Source organism: Haliaeetus leucocephalus, unplaced genomic scaffold (genome assembly GCF_000737465.1).
Source record: "Haliaeetus leucocephalus isolate CR32 unplaced genomic scaffold, Haliaeetus_leucocephalus-4.0 Scaffold228, whole genome shotgun sequence".
Classification (NCBI taxonomy): Eukaryota; Metazoa; Chordata; class Aves; order Accipitriformes; family Accipitridae; genus Haliaeetus; species Haliaeetus leucocephalus.
In genome coordinates, this window is record NW_010972664.1 from 11,923,372 (window position 1) to 11,946,116 (window position 22,745).

General features: G+C 37.4%; 1 protein-coding gene across 4 annotated transcripts in view; it reads right to left on the minus strand.

Annotated features, from left to right (window-relative positions):
* The window catches only part of ZNF654 (zinc finger protein 654), a 31,937-nt gene extending 12,229 nt beyond the window's left edge, over positions 1–19,708 (minus strand). Inside the window, exons 1-5 of one of the 4 annotated variants that reach the window (XM_010567286.1) lie at positions 19,465–19,708; positions 11,328–11,473; positions 6,686–6,767; positions 4,609–4,744; positions 201–403 (exon numbers count right to left, since the gene is read on the minus strand). In XM_010567286.1, the coding sequence (XP_010565588.1) occupies positions 201–403; positions 4,609–4,744; positions 6,686–6,767; positions 11,328–11,473; positions 19,465–19,494 (597 nt within the window). In that variant the 5' untranslated portion in view covers positions 19,495–19,708. Of the gene's footprint in view, positions 1–200; positions 404–4,608; positions 4,745–6,685; positions 6,768–11,327; positions 11,474–19,464 lie in introns of those variants that run through there. The other 3 variants (XM_010567287.1, XM_010567289.1, XM_010567288.1) reach the window with 3 other exon arrangements.
* Positions 19,709–22,745: the final 3,037 nt, after the last annotated feature.

Below are 22,745 nucleotides of genomic sequence, written 5' to 3' on the forward strand. Positions count from 1 at the left end.
CAACAAGATTTGTAGGCACTTAACATTTAACTTTTCAAAGCTTAAGCCAGCACTGAGTTAAGCAACACCGGTGTAGTTGCCTGATTTTATGACATTTGGTTCTACAAAAACAGAGTTCCATATGCTCCTCTTGACAACTTGTATACAGTAAGTATAATGTACCACTTCATTTAAAAAAAATGTATACTGACAAACAATACCTCCTGGAATAGCTGATCTTCTAATGGTGACATATAAAGACAGGTGAAAAGAGCTTGATGGAAATACAGATCTTTACTGATATCTGGATGATTTATGCAAGATTTGATAAGAGCCATTGCCTCAGGGATGCGTTCACAGGCAATAAGGTATCTGGCACGTAGTTCAAAGAACAGTGGATTTTCAGAGCTTAAATATTTGTTAACTGTACAGAAAAGAAAGATTTAAAGGCAATTAGAATATGAAGTCCAAACAACAAATGAATTTAAATGTAATGTTGTTTTTAATAGTGCAATGTCAACAAATAATATAAAAAAGGCTCTGCTAAAGAAGCTATCATATATTAAATTAAATACCATCAAGATTCTGTCCTTCTGCTTGGAAACAGAAATTGTTATTTTCTTACACCAGTAATCTAATTCAGTATTTTGTTTCTAACAGATCAACACAAGATGCTGCAAAGGATTAGTAAAATATACACTACATAGAAGCAGATATGAACATTTTCGAGAAAAAAAATTCCCTTTTTTCTCAGCACTGGAATCTGGGTGATTGTCAGAAGTGTAAGATCAACAGCACTTCCAATGCTATAACTATAAATATTTAAAACAACTCAGGATACTCATTATCCATTAAAATGGAAGAGCTTGGAGTGGTGAAAAAGTTAACAACAATTCACATCCTGTTGCTTTAAGTAGTTTTGAATACCTTCATTTTGCTTGGAGAAGTGGAAAATATACTTTTTCTTCCTCTAAAAGTGCTACTGGGCACAATTCTAAATCCCTAAATACCTTTAAATTCTAGGCCCTGATTTCTGGAAATCTGTGTTTCAGATCTAAAAGCTAATCTTAAAGCTAATGCTTGAATGAAATTGTTTCAACTGAGATACTCAAAATACTAACGTTTAAGTATTAAACATGAACATAACTATTACTAACATTTAAGTAATTGGGAAATTATGAAATACATAGCAGGCATGCTTTAGATCTCTATTATAAAAGATCACACTGATCCTAGTGTCTCTTAGGATTAAAAGTTAAAATATCACTCAAGAGTACAAAATGCAGCAATGCTGCTTTTATTTTGAGAATTGTTTGCATCTTGTCAAGTAAACACACACTGAGGTGTTAATAGTGTGTTAACATTTATGTAATGTATTGGACAATATGGCCTGATCTTCCTTTTATATTCTCAACAGCTACCTTAAGAGAAAGAGTTAAAACCCCACAATTTCCAGTGCATGCCCTGTAGTACTGTACAATGTTTCATATTTTAAAAAAGAAAAAAATAAAAGAGATTGTCAATTTAAAGTCAATAAAGGCTAGCAGTGAGCATGGGAAGTATATAACTTAGAAGGAACCTGTATCAAGAAAGTTACAAACAACTTAAAGTGACACTTAAAATGATTAAAAAAATAGAAGCGGTTACTGAACAATCTGAACAGCTAAGAGAATTTTTTTTGCCAAAAGAAAAAGACTACTTGTATAACAAGCTTTCACTTAAACTTTTTTTTTTTAAAGGATGCCTGTTTGAAAGACATTCCTTATGCTCAAAACCAGGATTTCTCTAGCATCTTTATTTTTATGCAAGCTAATGGTATTATATGCTAATGAACATTTAAGGAATATTATTAAAGGTGATACAAGGTTTTAGATTATATTTGTTAATAGATGTACCATAAGGTCCACCATAAGAGAAGATATCATTCCCACTATGCATTAGCACTTCTGGGTACAAATTTAGTAAAGACGACAACTGAAAGAAAAGCCAGTGTCTAACACTGGTCATTAACTGCATTAAAAAGTGATGGCATGGAACAATCCTTAAAGCCAAATAAAGGCCTCTCCTTTTTTGAATTAACATACTTATGATAATAAATCCAACCATCAGTTTCATATGCAAACATTACCCAACAGATTACCGAATATCCACATTGACAAATCAGGCCAGAAATACTTAGCTTTTGTTACATGATAATGTTAAGAAAATGCTGCACATATAACAGCTGGCTGGAACGTCCTTTTCCCTCAAAGAAGGGAAGACTGCAGTCCACAATACAGGTTAACTTGTTATATCATTCCCTCTTTCTGTGTGGGCAACTCTGAGTACACCCCTCTGCTCCATAAATGCGAATCCCACTTCTGACAGCACAAGCTCCCAGGGAAGGGTGTCTCCTACACCCTCCAACACTGACAGCACGAGCTTCCAGGGACAGGGCTCTCCTACACCCTCCAACGCTGTTTCTAAATAGACTGCAAGTTCCAGCTATGCCACTGCCAGGATTGTTCTCCCTCCCTGTAGTCGAATGCCCTCGTTTCCCAAGGCAGCATTTACAGCTCTTCTAACCCCCCCAGCAAAAGACAACTGCTAACTACTATAGTAGCATTTAGCCAAGTCTGTGATACATTAAAAATGGCTCAGGGAAAACAACATCTATTCTTGTCCAGGCAGCATGTGCAGTGCTTTGCTTTAGAGCGACAGATGCCAACCATCAGCTTAGAAACTTAACTGCTTACATCTGAGCGTACCTCTGCCTGCACTGCAATACTATTCTAGATGTTCACAGGAAACTGCCTTATTCTCCCTGATCTACTAGAAGTGTATTGCTCCTATGTTTCAACCCTGCTATTTTTCTTTAAACCCGAAGGCTGCCTTCCTTTCCAGCCATCTCAAAATAGACTGCAACATCTCAAAGTATACTACAATTCACGTAAAGACAGACACAGCAAGGTTTGTCTTCACGTAAGCTTCTCCATGTAATTAATGAACCTAGGACAGGATTACATAGTTCACACAGTACATACTTATCAAACTGACTTTTGCAAGTAATGGTTGGTGATTCAGCAATAATCGGCAGTTTTTCTCATTTAAAATAGTGATCCCCAAGGGAACTATATGGCCAAGTTTCAAAGTATACACCAAACACTACCAGCCTATAAAGCAGCACAGAATGTTGGCTTTGTGTAAGACTTCACAAGAATCAGATTTTAGAGGAAGTGAGACAAGAAAGAAAAAGCTTCCAAAAGGTATTATCTAAAACAAAATCTTTGTCATCACAGATGAGATATGTCAAGGGGATGTGGGGGGATATCAGAAGATAAAAGGAGGCAGAATACCTCAGCAGAGGGGAAGGAGATATGGCCTGCAACAAAAAGAAACAAAATGATCATCTAGTGACAACAGGCAGTCTCATTCCTACTCTGCCAGGTTAAAAATAAGCGAAAATCCTCAAACTGTTACCCATCATAGAGAGGCTTCATGATGATCAAGTGAATCATTAAGGCAAAGGACTAAACTAATTCTTTGCTGGAGAGATGGAGACTGAGACCTAACTTCAGATCATAACCACCAAACTTCTAGAGTTTGTCATTTGATACAAAACAAAACAGGAATAATCTCTGTTTTCATTCTGTTTCTAGTCAGTATTTGACTAGAAGTTTATCAGTTATGTAATAAAAATCATGGGTAAACTATGTTGCTCAAGTGCTTGCTTCACAGGAGACACAAAACAATGACGACTACCCACTTAATCATGTTAATTTCCTATCAGAATACTTTCTCTGGTTAAGGAGGCAGCTCACTAAGCTGTTCGACTTCATAGTCCTCTTCCTCTCTCTACAGAACAAACACACTGTCATAAACATAGTAATGAATCTGAATCGTGCATTACACTATAGCAACTAGAGAAGAACTAGTATTTCCTATCACTATCAAATAAAAACAGCATTTAAGAGATCCTCTGTGAACACTGCTAGCAAATAGGTCACATAAGATGTTAGTAAAGACTTTACTGTAGATTGGATATTTTCCCCTCACGAACTTTCATTAACATTCTGGTAATGTTTGTTTCCACGAAATGTTAAAAATGCTGGTTTACTTCTCAGCTTGCAGAGAAATCATTCCCCTACTCCCAACTCTAGAAATTACATATACATAAAGGAGCTATCAGGTGTAGTCACAGGCCTCATTCTAAACAGAACCAAGAAAAGCCACAAGCCCTAATATTTACAATTTAAAAGAAAAATTAAATGAGTCAGAGTACCATGAGACAGAATTACACATCAGGTCCTCCCCTGACCATGTTACTTCAGTAGCCTAATTGAAGTCAAGTCACTCCCCATGCTCTTTCAGGGGTTGAACACCTGGATTTGGTAAATTAATTTTATAAGTAACTCCTCAGTAGCCTCTTGTATCTTTAATAATCTGATTTCTACACTGTAAGTGACTTAAACTACTAGCAAAGAAACTTAGTTTTCTTTCAAATAAAAAAAGGGGACAGTACATTTTAGTACAGAAAAATAGTTAAAATTGTGTGCAATGCCAGCTGACAACACCTGACCCTAATATCAAAAAAGCAAAATTTAACACATTTTTCAGTACTCTAAAAAATTAACATGGTAAATGAAATACCTAATTCCTGTGATACAGGCTTTGCTTTAAGAATTGCTTGTAATACTGGATCCTCCCATGGTCCACCATCTCGTATGATGCGAGTCACTAGTTCCAGGTTCATATTTCTGTATCTATTTAGAAGGTTCTGACATTCCTACATGTAAAAAGAAAAACAATTAGAAAGAAGAAAAAAAAAAAGTTGTCTAAAAATAAAGTTAGGCCATCCAAAAGATAAGAAACAAGAAAACCCACCCATGTTTAAGTATTTCTTCAGTCACCAATTCAAGCTAAACTCATCGACCGGGCCTACACAAAGCCCTAAAGCAACAACTTATATTCTCTATAAACAGTAATACACAACTGTGGAAGCCAGAATGTTCATGTCTTCTATAAGCACATAGCAAGAGCCTGCATTTGCATAACAGTGCAAAACCACCTTTCCTTGAATTAGAAATATTACTGGCATATGCTGAAGTCTTCACCTCATGCTAGTCTGCACAGATTTAGACATGCTGACACTGGATTTGTGATCCAGTGATGGTGTCTGAATTCTACGAAGGAAAAACTGAATTAAGCCATATGAGTCACCAGCCCTCAAGCAACCATTTTTCTCCAAATCTCTACATAACAGAAATTATGCTTGCCTAAAATAATCTAGAATGTTTTAGCCACCCATGATTTTCACATAAGCCAAGTTCCCCGTCCCGTCCCCCTTGTTATTTGCTGGTAAAAGTGTTAACATTAATGTTAATCAACAGTAGAATTTTAATCACAAGAAAAAGGTATCTAATTTTGAAACAAAAAGATGTAGCTGAAGAATGGCTTCTATGCACATACAATTAACTCCTTCACATACACTTTTCTGCTGTAAATTCTTTTAGTTTCAACCCAATTTTTTCTTTTATGTTCAGATGAGTATGTTTGATGGTAAAAAATGGTTAAGTAACTGAAACAATGGTTTTCACTAACAGTGTGATTACACAAGAGATTCAGAAATTCTTTATCTAGAAGATTATGTAAAGATTTATTTTAATACATTCATTGTTTAAAAGTCAAGGTAATTGAAAATTGTAATACAAAAGCACAGAGAAGTATTATACATCACACTTTTTCCTAAATTCTTTCTTGTTCATTCTTGAAAAGCACTTATTGCAGGACTGCCAAAATGTCCCATTACTCTTATGCAAGAGACCCTACCCATTCCTGAGGCTGCTAAGCCACTCCTTGATCCCATTCTTCCAACAATTCTAATCAAGCGTGTAATTGCTGCTGGTTTGATAATTAAGTAGTGCTGACACATTAATTTGTAGCAGCAGTAACAAACAGGTATCAACATAAAAATAACTAAGGGATAGCTATTTCTCAAACTGCAGTTCCATGATCAGTATTAACAGGAGAAACAACCCTGTTTTTCATCCCTTCTTTCCCTACAACAAGTTTCCTCTCATGGTGGCACAAGTGCTTGGGTTCCCATGCAGTGAACTCAACTCTCAAAAATCAGTTCAGGTCAAAAAAGACATATCTGGCAAAAAACCCGTAAGTTTTTAAATCCAGGATCATTTATCTTATGCAGTTGTATATAGCCATACAAAACCTTGTCCCAGTCTAGCCAAGAGTACAACAGTTTTAAACAGTGAGAGTTTATGCTGACCTGAAGAGTTCATCAAGATAGAGTTTCAATTTCAAATTTACTGTTTAAAACCACAGAAGGAAACTTGAGGTTTCATGTCATGAACTGGTACGCAACACTGGATGACATTAAGTTCTACTTAGATATAAACAAGCAAAGCTTCCCTCTTCTATACGGGAAACGCACAAAATATGTCTTTAACAAGATTGGTATTACAGAGAAGTACATTTTACTTGGTCCAAGTAAATTCAAATAGCAATATTGATTATAAATGTAAGAATAAATGGCTTTCCCTTCAAATATCCTTCTTTTTTTTTTTGCTTTTCCTTTGGGTATAAATGTAAGTAAAGCAGCTACATTCTTTCACTATAATGGCATGTTTCCTCCAGGTTATATATCCACAAAAACTGTCTTTACATGTACTAAAATAATATTAAAGACTTATATGAAAGTAGGCAACACTACCTGAATTGAACCTAAAATATCTTTCAAAGGATCTTCATAGAACTCATCCTTTCCAAAGAACAGCAGCAATTCAAAAAAACTCCTAAAAAAACAGAAGTAGTGACAAGTCAACCAAACTAAAAATGTTAATTCGAAAAATGAAACTATGGTCAGGCTATTAGTTTTCACAGCACTAAAAACAAAATAAGGATTGTCATAAGTTCTAGACCCATGCCCATGCCAGAGTCACTCTAAAAAGTTTGGCCAATCCCCATGCTCTCTAAACGCAACTCATACTGCAAAAATTTTATGTTGGTCTGATATTTTGTGCTGGATTTTGGCAGTTAAGACTTCCACACACACCCCTCAAACACATTTTTCATCAGGCATCAAGTCGCAAATAGAATACAGCCATAGATAAGCTAACAAGACCAAATCAGTAATAAAACCGATTATACTTAAGCACAACTTAAAATCCCTTCTGCTGAACCTTTTTCATCAGTTCAGGACATTTAGACTCACAGTACCTGCCTGATCTTCTCCCTGAAGAACTCTTAGGTCCTCCATACTGCTGCTCCCCATTCATCATTACAAAAGTGAACCTTCCTCAAAAGCCAAAGCATTTGTCAGATATGCAGCAATTTTGAGGAAGGAAGAGGACAGCTGTAAAACTACTATAGTATGCACAGTGTATACAGAGTTACATTCAAGGAATAGTAACTTCACATGAATGCAGATACCCAACAATTCATATTTTCAAGTATAAGCACTTTTTACTAACATATTTTATTCCATTTCAGCCGGTCTTGCTGTAATGCCCATTGAAGTCTCTCTATGAAGGTGCAGGTTTAAAGGTGCTATTCACTTCCTATTTCCAAATAAAAGCCTTTTGCTATAAATTTCATATTTCCAAAAAAAGTCTTTGAAGATTATTTTCAAAGGGACAGCTTTTGCACAAATACACAAATGTAACTACATTCATCTTCTGTGTGGCATTCAAACAAATTGATAAAACCTCAATTTTACCACCAACAAGTTTTTAAGCAAATCAGGTCTATGTGCAGCAACATGAATTCACAAGTGTTACCTCAAAAGAGGTGGCAGATCAGGGAGAAGGCAGGACTGATCCTTTCAACAGCAGCCTAGATTCAAACTGACCTGTGACCTCTATGTTTTCCATCATCTTAAAAACTTGTTGAGCATTTTATTTATTTTTAATACAGTGACCGAGATGAACAATCCTGATAGCAGCATCAGAGAGGTTGGTAAAAAGTAGATTTCCAGAGCTCAAATCAATTTAGGTCTTCACTTACAGAAGCATACTTCCAGATAATACCTGCAACTCAGTCAATTCAATCAAAAACTAGGTAGTAGGATCTCATAGATCTGCAGACAGCTCCAGTGCACCTGCTATTGCGCTGCCTTAAGATTCTGAAAAATTTAATTTCTATTTGGAAAGGCAACTACCAAGTACTGCACTAACATAATCTGCAATTGCTGGCTGAGAAAGTCATGAGCGGCAGGCAATAACTGAGCGACTCTCAGAGATAAAGATAGTACTGAAGGAGTACTGAAAGAAAAATTGTGCACCCAGGGCATTTTAGAAACAGAACTGAACAGCAAAGGCTTTGACCTTGTAACAGAAGAAAATAAGAATAATTTTCTTTAAGATTATTCTAGACATTTTTTCCAAATGAACAGGGAGAATAAGGAGGCAGAGAAGGAGAAGGTGGAAGATGACTCCTGGAAGAGGTTCCAGCATTCTTCCAACCTACAGGTTTTTGAGTGAAGATCTTGCTGATGGCAATTTAGTCTTTCGTTGCAACAGCTCTTAAAACAAAAGGCAGCTTTTCATGAACAGCTGGACAAGGAACTCTTTTGCAGAACAATTAAGTTCACTGCACTTATCCCCAAATTTAAAGTCAAACTTCAATATATTTGAAGTTAACACCCAAAATATTCCTACAGAACAAAATGTTTCCTTTTTAATAAAACTAATTCAAAAGAAGTTAAAAAGCAGACTTAGGACAATTGTTCCTCTCAGTAACATTTTCAGAGATACTGTGCATTAAAAGATCTTAATGGTCACATAAACAAAATGAAATTTTGTATGGCAATAATGCAAAAATATAAAAAATTAGGTTTCCTTTAGACTATGCTGCAGTAAATTTTTTCCTAATCAGTGATAAACTATGCCAAACACAGACCTAGAAAATTTAAGATACACATTCATTATGTTCAATGACAGAATTTTTCTCCAGATTTGGTCCTTGAATCTCAACTCAAATATAGAATGAAAAAACAACCAGTACCAAAATAAGTACTCTGTTCTGAAAAACATCATCTTATTTCATGTTGATAAACAAAATTTTGCAGCATACTTGACTCTCAGGAAAGGTCAGGCGTGAGTCATGTCATGATCTGAAAAGCAACCAAACTGGAACTTAAATAATGAGACAAAACCAGTTAAAGCAAATGATGCATGCATCCATTTTTGTTTGCTTTGACTATTTTGAAGAGAATAGGATCTTGAAAAAAAATAATCTGAAAATTAATAGCGAACAAGTATAAACTACAGTTTTCTTCCCCATCAATGCACCTGCTCCACACTCTTATCAGACTAATAAAGGAAGCTATCAAAATATTTCTATTTCCTCATCACCAGTCTCCATTCAGTTAAAATTACTATAGTCAATTCCAGCTTGGCACTGTTATCTTAAACCAGTCTGCAGCATTGCACAGCCACATTGACATCCATCCATTTATAATAATGGTGCTTCTAGATTTATTGCATCACTACTTTGATATTACTGGCATCAGAAGATTGCCTAAGAACACTAGTATGCTGGCACCATTATTAAAACTCCCTGATATTAATGGCAATACAGATGCTGCTTCATTTGTGATGAATAGCAAGGCTAGTAAGTATAGGAAATGCAACAGTCATTACTGTTAATAGTTTATTGTCTGGTTACCAAGGAAATCTTACTCGAGTATGGCAACACAGTCGGGCAGATTTTCGCTCTCAAAGAACTAAGACTTAATATACACCAAATTTTCAAAAGAGATTCTAGCAAGGTTTCCCAGGTAACTGCAGCTACTAAGCCCCAGGATCCCTTTATGATACCATGTGCAAAACTACACCAGTCAAGCACAATCAGAACAAACAATAAGTTGGCATTCCAGAATGGAAGAAAATCTCAGTGAGTAAACCCAGCTCCAAAAACCAAGGGGGACAGGAACTCATTGACCAACTCACTTCTAGATTATCAGGAAGTGACCACCCTACATACAACAAATACCTGAATTCCTACCTTTTCTACTCCCAAGCTTTGATACTTAAAAGTATATAAAAGTGTGGTTTGAACTTTGAGGGTTTTTTCTAAAAACTAGTGGAAAAAAACCACAGAGGCCACCATATTTTGATGCAACTGCTAGTCATTCTCTGATACCTGAGCATTCCAGTTTTAAAATTTGTTGTCTTATGATTCCATAAATAGTCTCATGTCAAACAGTTTCATGCACACACAAAACAGTAAATCTCTTTGGTGAAGTTTCACCAACACTTAAAGATAGCATATACTCTGTGAGTGTACAGAATAAAGCCTTGACTGCTGTGTAATTAGTACCAATAGCTCAAGAACAGTGGAAAGGATAAGAAACCCAGTCCTCCTGACCAAGTAAACTAAGAGAGGAAGGCTAGGAGAGTATTCACTTCTGATGACTAGATGAGGTGGGAGCAAGACATTTCCACACAACGTTCTGAACTGAGATACCAAGTTGTATTTGAAAGCACCACTCAACAAGAAAGCGGTTTAAGCAGCTGGACAAATAAATCTGATTTACTCAAACCAAAATCACAATAAAGCTAGCTTTTAGGTTTTTGTCCCCATCTGCTGAGAGAAGATCAATTAACTTGTACCATGGCTACGTATATCTAACTCACTTAAAGATTTTTTTTTTTTAACTTCCATTCGACATTGACATTTTGAAACCTGAAAAGTAGGGTTTTAGAACAAGAAAAAAATGGGACTTCTACTTATCTACTGATCATTACCCTGACACTTTCAGCCCTCACGTGGGAAAACCACCAATGCAAGCAAGATTTATGACATAGTGTTCTGCAGTTCTTTAAGGTGAATACAACTTTTGGTCAGTTAACTGTATAACAGGTCATCCCATAAGCTTTCTGATAACTCAAATGTAAAAATCCATTTTAAAATTTACTGATTTCTTAAACACCACAAGAAATTTATCTTAAATACTTTATCACATTGCTAGAGGCAGAACAGTAAAAACTTTAGGTAAATTATTTACAACTATGTACTGTGAAAGGTTGGTCTTCAAATACTCCAAGTAAGATTTTCCAAAAAGAAGTCTGCATGGTGATCACTTATTTCTTTAGATTACTCATTTTGTCAGAAGCCCTTATGACACAACATTGGAATACCCAACTTGAATATTCAACAAGAACATAAAAAGACTAAACTAAATTCTAGCTTTTGTATCCTCAGTTAGTAATTCTTGGTTCCATGTAGCTACATCACTGGTAAAACCACTCTTAAAAGCTCTGAGGATCTCTGAGACCCTATTGCTATTATAATAAGTAACACAGATAGTCTATAATGTAAAGGAAGTAATAAAAAAAAAAAAATGTACTTACAAAGCTAGGCTACTCAATACGTATTGTACGTGCTCACATTCAGCTGGGAATGATACACAGGCAGACGTGAAACAACAGAGTGCCGTCTGAAGCACCTGAAGCTGAGGCAAAGGAACCTGCCATCTTCCAGCATAGTCTTCAACAACCTAACAACAAAAACATTGAAATATATGTATTACAATGGAAAACACTCTCTTTAGTCAGAAATAATAAGTAGTTAATACAATACCTGCTTTATCTCCCCTCCTTCTCCCTCAGAAGTAGGATTTGTAACCAAAAAAACTGACCATTTTATGTTATCAAACCAAAAAAATAGACACTTTATGGCCTAAATTATAAAAGATAGACCACAAAGGACCTTCAACTATTCTCTGCATAGGGTAAGGCAGGAAATACTTTATTTTTACATAGTATCACAGTAGATACTACACTCTGCATTTAAACACAAGTTTTTTCTTTTGCAAGAGGATACAAATTAGAGAGTCTAAAACAATATCCAGAGATTCCATTCTAAAAGTTTCAAAGAGGGGAACAACTAGATCGTGCTCTTCTAGCCTTTATGTCAGCAGAGAAATGCACAAACATACCAGTCACCCTTTCTTATCTGATCAAATAAGTTTGACCTTTTTTATCTGTATGATGGAACCAAGGCCAGTTATGCCCAGATCCATAGTTATGGAACTGCAACACTATTTAGAGAAATATGAAGGTGAAAAATAGGTGTTTTGATGGAGAAAATGGAGAAAAATCCTGGCCTGGTCATCTAGTCTATCTTGTTTGCGTTAATAAATGCAAATTTCTGGCACTGCCTATGCCCACATTGGGAGGCTCAATAAACCAGCACCATCTGATATCTCTGCACAGGTGTCCCTACACTGAAGTCCTCTGAAAGGCCCAGTCCATTTAGAGCACTCCATATATAAAACACAGAGCACTGAGTTCAGCACAAAGCATAGCAATAAAACAGATGTCCGTAAAGGCACCCACCAATTCTGTGACAGTCTAGTCATTATGCTGCAGTCCCCCAGCAAGTAGAAGGCCAAGGGCTTTGGGTCATGTCTCCTTTAATCAACAGCTATGACAGCTTAGAATACTGCATATAAGTCACGAGACTGAAAACCGTATTTCTTCCATGCTCTGGCTCATAGCTTATCTCATTGCACTACAGTCAGGCTCCCTTTGCTCACTTGTCTTATTTTTTCATCGTAACGGCACAGCTTCTGTATAAGCAGAAGGGTGGACTAGCTGCACTTCAGGGCCTAGGGCACTCTTCTCCAGCTGAGGAAACCTAACTGACATCATCTACACCCCAAGAAAGTGAGAAGCAGGTGGGGAAACACGGTGTCATCAGCCATGTTGAAAAGAGAAAGCTAAAGCACTCCATAGCATATGGAAGAGACAAGTAACTAACTGGCTTCAGGAAAGCTATGAAGTGCCAATCCCAGTTACACCTGGCCACCTATCTCAAGAGCCAGGCTGGCCAACAAAGCATAGACTAAACCAAAAATCAGATCTATCCCTCTTCAGGATTTCTTTTCGACTTGAAAGTCTGTGAATCCCACTCAGATTTGTCTAATTCCCCATGAACTAACTAAAGGGCTTATAAATCAGGTTAAGTGGCCTACATGTGTAGTTCCAAAGCTATGTGCCTAACTTTGTTTAAGGCTCTGCAACATGAACAGGCCGGTGTCCCATTTCTGACAGTTTGGTTATAGCTGCTCCAAAGCAAAGCAGTAACTGATAATGGGACCAGTAACTTTTTCTCCTCACCAACGACACCTGAGACTGATTTATATTTTGTAAGTAGATTTTGACTTTCCACCAAATTTATTTTCATAATTCCTGTTTGAAAATCTGTTAGCTTAATGCAGCAAACACCTAGGTCAACTGGAAGAGAATTAGCAGACTTGTAGATAAACACTCTTCCTCTTACAAGGAAGAGCAAACACTTTATAAAGCAGTACTGCCTCACACATCTATTGTGAGTTCTCTGAAATAAGTTTAACAAGGTCCCTTGTATAGGAAAACACAAAAGCCTTAAGAGAAACAGCAGATGGAGAGAATGAACGTCTTTCAGTGGTTTTAGCCTCCAAATGGTCAAAGGTAGAAATAAAACAGCCATGGGAACATGTCAGTTCCCACTATCATGTTTCACAACACCTTGACCCAAGAGGCACAGTACAGATATGTTCATAAAGGGTTTCAAGCAACAAGACAACATTTTGTGGTGATACTGGTTTTTTTTTCTTGGTAGCATAAAGTGCTAACCGTAAAGAACTGTAGAAAGGATTTATGACAGTGAGTGATGAAATTCAGCATAGACAAGTGTGCAACTGTACTTGGGGAACAAAACAATCCAAACATGTAATATGATGGCCTTCACACTGACAATTACCACCCAAGAACAAGACTGTGTTGGTATGGTAGATGTTTTAATGACACATCACCTCAATGCTCATCACCATGGCCAAGAAAGCAAATTAAGTATTAGGAGAGTATTAAGATAAAACTAAGCAGAGTGTTAACTGCTCAAAACCATAGCACATCCCCACATGTATAAAATTGCATGCTGGTTTGCTATCTGCCCAATCCTATCTCGAAAGAGAATACAGTAGGCCTAACAAAAGCTTTGATGGAAAGCAAGAAATGCTAAGTAGCAAAATAAATTTCACATAAGGATCAATGCAGCTAACTGAGACACTTTAGGTTGTAAAGAAATGACAAGTGCAGGGGGGGACACCAAACAACGTTGGCAAGCAGGATCAAAATAAATTACAGGACGTAGTTCTTCACACAGCGTGCAAGTTAAGCTGTGGAGCTCCTTACTAAAAGGATGCTGTGGATGCTGAATGGCAACATGAGTTGAAAGAGGCTGCATGAGCTGATAAAGATATCCACCAAAAGTTACTAACTGCAGTAACTTAGCTGAACCGAAAATAGATAGAGAGGGGAAAGTTACTGTATTTGCTCGTCTCATTCTTTGGTTAGGCATATATGAACTTTTGGTAAGATTCTGGTCCTAATGTCAGTGTATTGCTTCTGCAAATAATCAGCATTCAAGAGCAATACAACAAAGACTCATGCTGACAATAAGAGTTAGACATTGTACTTACTCTCTGAAAGGTGCAGTCCTACTGTCCACATTTTATAAAGTCCTATACAGTCCTATTAGTTGCCCTTGCTGCACTTACAGTGCTCATCTGAACCCAAAGCAAGCTAGTTCAGGACCTAAGTGGCAGAGAATAAATAGCCTCCTCTCCCCCAAAAAGCCAACAGTCACTGTCTGCATCAGCTCTCTGAACCGGCTTGCCACCCCACCACAGAAGTACCAGAGGCAGCACAGAAAGGAAGATACCACAACAGCAACATCGCCTTTGTCAGGCAGTTAGTCTGCAACTCAAATGTATCCACAAAAGACTCACAGCAAGAGCTCCCCCCACCCCAAACTGGTCAGGAAGAATATGAATAGCATACTTTTTTTTCTGAGCATGGGTACCTGAAACCATGCATTTGTCAGTCCCAGGGGAAACAAAAAGGAAAAAAAAGAAGTCATCTAAAATTGGTCAATTCTCAGCAGACTTGCAAAAAATATCAATAAGGGAGGCGGGGGGGGGGGGAAGCTAAGCTAAGTACGAAATAAATTCCAAACCACACTCCACACACATTCTATATTGGGGGGTCGGGGGGGTACAGGTGGAAGTAACGTATGTTTGGTTTACAATTCTATGTATACTTCAATGTCTGTTTTTAAGTGATCTCACGGAATAGCTTTTTCTCTAATAGAAACTAACACCTTTTTTTGTTCAAAATACTCAATATGCCATGCTCTGAAACAAGGCTGTAAACAAGAACACAGGTAAAGGTTTATACCAAAAAGAACCCCCAAAACAAACAAAGAACCCCCAAAACTTTACCACTTCTGACATTTTTCAAGGAAAACAAAAGTCAAAGGGACATGCATACGTTGACCCTCATGTTCTGAAGTTGTGTCATCAGAGCACTTCAGAAAATCAGACAGATTGAGTCCTAAATGCTTTATTTAAAGTTTATGTTTATCAGCACATTTTTAACAAGCACATTAATTTCAATATAATGAAGTCAGCCAAACACAAAGCACATAACATTGTCAAAACAAAGCGGCCTGTTCCTTGTCCAATACACAGTGCAGAAAACCAGAAGGGAGGTGACATTTTTATGTGACTTTCTGCAACAATTCCCTTCAAGAATTAATTTTTATATACTTAGACCCTCCATGCATCATTCCCCAGTCTGTCTTTACCTTTTAAATTACTACCATTCATGAGGAGACTGGGCGGCCTTTTGTCTTCCCTTTCTCATTCAGTGCAGATACAGATACTGAAGGGGAGGCTGGAGCACCTTTCTGAACCGACACCCAAGTTCAACTCCCCCTTTCTCCCACACCAATACACTACCTCCCCTTCTTTAGTATGTCTGAGTAAGTCAGAGGAAAATCCATGATTCTTAAGTGCAATATCAAGACCAGACTTATCAGTCTCCTATAGGCAGTTTCTAAGCACACAGCTAAAGCAACTAACCCCGAAAACATGAAGGTAGTAGTAACGCTTAAGAGAAATAACATTGCAAATAACTAGATTTACAAATACGTAGGACACAAGAAACAAATGTTTTATGCAGTGCTAGGCCTGAAGTTGCTACAGGTTTTCACGTCCCTCCCCACAACAAAAAAAGAAACTAAAAAGAAACAAATCCCACCAATTTTGAAGTTTTGTCATGACTGGGATTTTAAATTAAGTTACTCCCATAACTTTTTGTGCGATTTAACAGTAAAGGAAGTCACCACAGGATTAAAAACACAACAGTTCTGTGAGTACTTCTGTTCATAGTTTTCAGAAAAAGAAAGCTAGTTGGCAAATATAGTGGTTGACATTTATCATATAAGCAAATATAGTGGTTGTCACAGAATAGAACAAACCAAAAAGGATTTAAAATGCCAAGCAAAAAAGGGGCATGTTAAAAAAAAATAGGTTTCCTGAAAATTAAACACCATAATTAAAAGCAACACCTACCATAGTTGCCTGTTCAGTAGAAGTACCAGAGCAGCTTGGATACCAAAGTTCAGTTCTAGAAGAGAACTTGAGTAACACTAAATTTATTCTACCTAGAAACACCAGAAGACATAATCACACCTTTTTTACTGTCTTTTTAACCTATTTAGTGGATGAGGAGCATTTTGTTTTGTTTCCGCATATAAACGAGCTAACTGTGTCCTTACAAAAAAGGATTCCGTTATCTAATTAGAGAGTAGAAGATTTTAAGATGACACAAAACACTACTTAACAGATACAAGTTTAAAATGGTTTTATATGGTGCTAACTACGAAAAAAAAAAAAAGGATGTTAGCAATGGCTTTGCTGCAATTCACATGTGAATATTACATAAGAAGTAACCAAACATAATCACACTTCTGGCAAAAGAAAAAACATCACCCAGCAACAGCATGACACATCCTATGAGACAAGTGTCTGCCAAAGCTCTACTCTTAAAAGCTAAATGCTTCCCCCCACCCTTAATTACCGAAATCTCATCCATTTCCTCAGCCTGTTTGAGGCAAGAACAATATCTAAGACTGGGTTCCATACACCCATTACATTTAGCTACCCAAAGAGCCCATTTCCATACATGTTTACAGTCTGCCACTTGTGCCACAATGAAAACTGTATTAATCCTAGAAAAGCAGTATTGGGCTACTTGTAGCATTGTAGTAAAAGTGCCTGTGTAAGACTTTTATGACTGAAAGATAAACATTTATATTGAAAGAAGTAATATTCCTCCTCACCTTTTGATTAGCTCCCCCCAGAGTGAAAGTCAACTAATTTAAAGAATTGTTTTGATCATAGAGAGAACTGACAATCTTGTGAACACTCACATGAATGCATATGTCCAGATCACCAGTGATATTAGTAAAATACGACTTAAGATGCATTTCAAGTAAAAAGTACAATTACTTCTTTCCCTCATCTGAACAACTACTACCCAAAAGGACTTAACTTTTTCATTTTTGCATTACCTACTGCAATAAATGTGCTGCTTTTAACTTAAAGAAGCCCACTTAGCAAGGCTATCAGACAGACTATGCTACACAAGCATCATTCAATGGAAATCCTTCTTTTTAGGTATAAATCCCTGCAACTCCTTTCTAAGTTACAATCTTGATATATCTTTTCCAAGCAAAACTCAAAAGCTAATTTTCATACAAAGCTAAACTTTGAGACAAGGCATTCAAAATTGGAGAAGTAGCAATACAAAGAAGTTTGAGAGCATGAAACAGAAAAGTTCCAAATTGGAAGGAGAAAAACGTTACAAAGATCAAGAGAAGTATACAACGTATTTGTACATTCGTGCAATGTTTCCTTTTTTAAAATACTAACTTGGTAATCCTACTTTTAAAACAGGGAGATAATTTCTCAGGGTACGGCTAAAAGGAGAGCAGGCACAAAAGCTGAGGAGAAGCCAGTACGTGAATAAGAAAAGACTATATAACGTTAATGACAAAACAAGAGCACTGAAGACCGAGTCCTTCGGCTGACCCATCTGCAAATAAAGAGATTGCAAATCAACTACGATTGTGAATTCTCCCAAGAAGCTGACTGAAAACAGCCATGTGCACTACATATACCACAACCAAGTCTTGCACGATAGTGGTGTATCAGATTTCCCACCAAGTGTCAGAGAAAAGAGTGCAAACACCTAACCCAGGACACCCTTCCTTCCACACAGGTAATCGTCAGCAGAACTGAATGCTCACACTTGGCATTCAGCTTGGGAGTAAACACAAGCCTGTGCTCGCCCCAGCTGTGTTGTAAGGATTTCCTTTTAAACCCAAACTTCACTTGAATCTTGAGCAGTGTAATACTAAACTGCTAAGTAGCAAATTGAATATGCTTGTTTTCACCAGCCAAACATGGAAAACAGATCCAGTAAACAGAGAACACAATGACAAGTTAATTTTTAAATTTAAACCGTTTCAAGTAGTTATGGTATTCTTTGATACACAGGTAAATTTAGTTACTGCAATGTATGGTTTGCCCTTTACAAGCTTTCACATAACTAGCAATGTCACACATTAAAAACAACCCGAAAAATGTCAGTCAAATAAGTCAAATGTGACTTTCAACTATGCTCTCAAAATTTGAGCAGTTAACAAGTATAAAGCATATTTATTCAGGAAGATACAAAAAACCCCTAGAACACCACAAATCATTACAAGAGAAAACAGGTGGTTAAAAATTACAAATTCTACCTTTTCAAAGAAATAAGCTTCAAAGAAACAGAAGAGATCACTTTGCACTACTACTACTCATGTGAGCAAAATTTCTGTAGCTAAACTTTAAAATAGTGTATGGAGATCAAATATGGATCCCAAAGGTCCAAAACATAATAAAATAGAAGTCTAGCATAACTTAAAGGTTTGGTTTTGGTTTTTTGTTTGGTTGGTTTTTATAAAATATAAAAGCAGCTTAACAACTATTGACTCAAAGTTCAAAGTACACGTCAAAAGCAAGTACTTTCAAACGCACATCACAAAAAGTGTGAAAATGTATTAATCCCAAATTCAGAAGAATAAACATTCAAGACATGTATATTTTTCTGCCTTCATCCCCACAAAGCAAGACAGACAACAGTTGAGTCATACACCCCTGTATTTTTTTTGTCTACTAAAATAAATCCAAGAAACACTATCTTCTCTAGTGCGTTACTAAATTCTATTTCTTAGCTTTTGATTTTATAAACCCAAGAATTATTTCTCCAGCCGTGACTCAAGATACCACCAATTAACGTAAGCAAACCAGGTAATCTTTATTTCAGGAAGTCAGATCCTACCTGGAAGGCCGTAAGCTGATGCCGCGGTAAGAGCAGCTCGAGTAGTGTTTACACTTCACGGTATTACCCTGTTACTTTAGATCAGACTCACCTTGTGTTTATTTTAGTCAGTACAGAACAACATAAAATAACATCTAGTACAGTTATGCAGCCATGTGGACAACTACAGAAATGCTGGGAGTAACTTGTAGTATTTTGATAGCACTTAATGTTAGAAGAAAAGATTCGGAAGAGAAAATGCAATTCCAAGCCAGCTGATAAAAACTATACCCACCTCAAGTGCAACGAAGTAAGCTATATTCATTTTCCAGCTCGCTGTTAAGGTCTGTTTTCAAATCAAGAAAATGTGGAAATGCAGCCTTCTAATTATAGAAGTACTCCCTCCACACTCATACCAAAAAAACATAACCATCTACACTATCTTCTCTGCCCTTCATCACTTGTATTTCACTCACACAGGAACCTCTCAATGGCTCTGGTCCCAGAGCAATCTCATGAAAGAATTTCAAGTTCTGCATACAACATAAGAAGTTGAAAGTCATGAAGCTCCTCCAAACGTTTAGACTGAGGGGGTTTCCTGCCAGGTACCACCTTTCAAATTTCTTTAAACCTACAAAGTAGTTACAGGCGCCTTGTTCTTTTGCTTGCCAAAGCTGGGAACAGTAGACTTGCTTTTCCCAGCGTCTAAGTAGTTTCAAAACACGACGAACTTCACAAATAGGAAGAAGTGCCAGATCAGCAATTTTTAGAAAGTAACACAGAAGCAGCTGGTGAGATGCATAAGCTGGGCACTTATCTTCCAACTGTCTCTTTTCATTCCCAACTACAGAAATCTTGGTTTTTGTTTTTCCCCATGTCATCAATCTCAAATAACAATCTAAGAAAACACTTTATTCCGCTTTTCCTTGGAAGATTTAGGCTGTAATGACTCTGTATGACCATGCACACCTACAAAACAAAAAAAGAGATCCCAGAAGCTACACAAGGGTTTAGAGACTCCACATTCTGACTTCAGTTTGTATCATTAAACTGTGATTACACATACGTTTAAGGAAAATGCTCTGATAATCCGGTCATCTTTTGTAACTGTTCCTTAATCTACTACTTGAAAGTGAAGTTCAGCTGCAATACTCCAGGCCTCAAGAGTACTGAATCTGGCTGTTTACAGCAATATTTTACCTTTCTAACGTATTTCAAGGATGAAAGACATGTGCATGCCAATGCTTTTCAAGGTATAAGGCACTCTCTTTAAGATCAGTGAAGAGGTCTTTGCTTCTATCTACAGAAAATGGCTCTACAGACCAAAAAGGCTTTACACCTTGCTTCACTTTTCCTGTAGCTCTTACTGCGAGATGTGGATGTGTGCATACTTCACACAGTAGCGTAACTATAAGCAACCTAAACAATATTCTTTTCAGCTGACACCAAGCTTCATCACCATGATTGAAGCACAGCCACATATTTTAATAGGTTGTTATTCTGAAAATAAAAATGTTTCTTTTGGGTAGTTCAAACTCATGCTATTATTGCTAAGCAACTACTTCTACAACTGCTGTTCAACTTTCGACACAAACCCAGGAACATAGGAGGAGGCAAATTAGGACATTTAGAAGTGCCAAATAACCATTAAGACAAGCAAAATTGTGTTATCAGTGCAGAGTGGAATAAGGTGGAGAGGCTTGATCTGCAGAACAGCCAAATATGACCTTCAGAAGATCTGGATAGAAAAGTACAAAGCAACAGGCTCTCACAAAAACTAGAGCCAAAGGAAAAAAAATGCACTAAAAAAGAAGACCAATCTGTGGGGGGGGGGGGAAAGAAGGCAAATCTAATAAAGCAAGACAGTATTTAACTGAGAAGTTTTGTTTTACAACAAATGTTATGAGAAAGAGATGGCCTAAACTTCATAATACTTTCTGAAGAAGAAATATAAATACACTGCATCACTTATTAAATAGGCTGAGGGCCTATCAGCCCTCTGTATGTACAGGTATATATAGACCAGTAAAATTACACCACTGTCAATCTCACAAGGGTAAAGGAGCACGCACAGCTTCATTTATTGTCAAACCACAAACGTCACACAGCTACTAGCTCTTCACACCAGTACACTAACACCAGTGAAGAGATTGTATTTATATAGTTAAATCAGCAGAAGAATCCCTTACTAAAAAACATGCTTAAACAAAACACAGGAGATTATATTCTGAGTGAGCACATGACTGCAGATCACACACCAGGCCAAATTAAAACAACAACAAAAAAATATCCCTGGCGACAAAGTGTTAATATACTAACTCACTTTCATCAGGATTATTTAAACTATGTGCTGTTAAAAATAAAATTTAAGAGAAAAGAAACAAAGCGCTATATATACTGAGAGCACTGGCTGCCCATGTGGAGAGTTCACAAACTCGAAGCAAAACAAAGTCGGGGAGAGGGCTTGGCAATCTTTCTACACAAAAGAAACTGCAGGAGAAGTCAAGGTCAAGTGATTTAGATACTCTACCAGTAATAACTGCAATACGACTATTTTATAGGAAAATTCCTTCCCTGGTCTCATCCTCTTCTGTTCACTACTAAGTCCTAGCTTTGCCTGGGAAACAGGATTGGCATTAGCAGATGAAGCTATCACTGCCCGCACTTCCTCCTTAACACAAGGAATTCAACACACACACAGCAAGTGCAGCTAGAAAAATTTAAGATAAAACTCTCAGCATTCAGCAGAGGCAGATGTCTTTCCAACCTGCCAACGTAACCAAATACGGTTGTGATTTCTTACAACTGTAGTTTATGCCATACTTCCAAAACCATTCACTTCTCCTTTTAATGGCTTCACAATCTTTTTCACACGTACTAAGTTTAGAGAGATCACTAAGCAGAAGAAAACATAAAAGGATCGATGAAACCAAGCAGCAACCTGTGGGCTTTTTGAGCAGTATGCTACCTGAGATGATTTTAAACATGCATTGGAGTAAATAATATTTCAAACAGATGTTTCACTGGATGTTAAAACAGGAAGAACAAAATAAGGACACAGAAAGGCATTTATTTAAATGGAAGAAAACAATCGCAGTGGTGAGGTACGCAGCCAAGAAGTGGACAAAGTGAAGTAATTCCACACAAAAACCCTCTAGACTGCGTTCTGGAAAAGAGCAAGCAGCACGTCTGAAATCTACCCAGCCTAACTAATGTTTCATCAACACCTGCTGATGAAAGCAACTAGGAAAAGCAACCTGTTGTTGCTTGTTACTTCGCAAGGCGTACAGAAAGAGGTTGCGAAGAGCACAAAAATTCCAGGGCCGCCTGAGGAAACGCTGCTTTCCAAAGAGAAGGGGAGGAGAAAAAAAAAAAACAACAAAGCCCAATAATACTACCCCGGTCTAATTTAGCCACCGTTATGGGATCTGTTTCCGAGGCCCTTCTTCCTTCCCTCCCTCTCGCCGCCCGCCCAACTCCCCAGCCCGGGCAAAGCCTCCCGCAACCGGTTTGCCCCCAGCACCGCCGCCACCGCACGTGTCCGCGTCCGCCGGGCCCAGAACCGGCCGAGCCTCC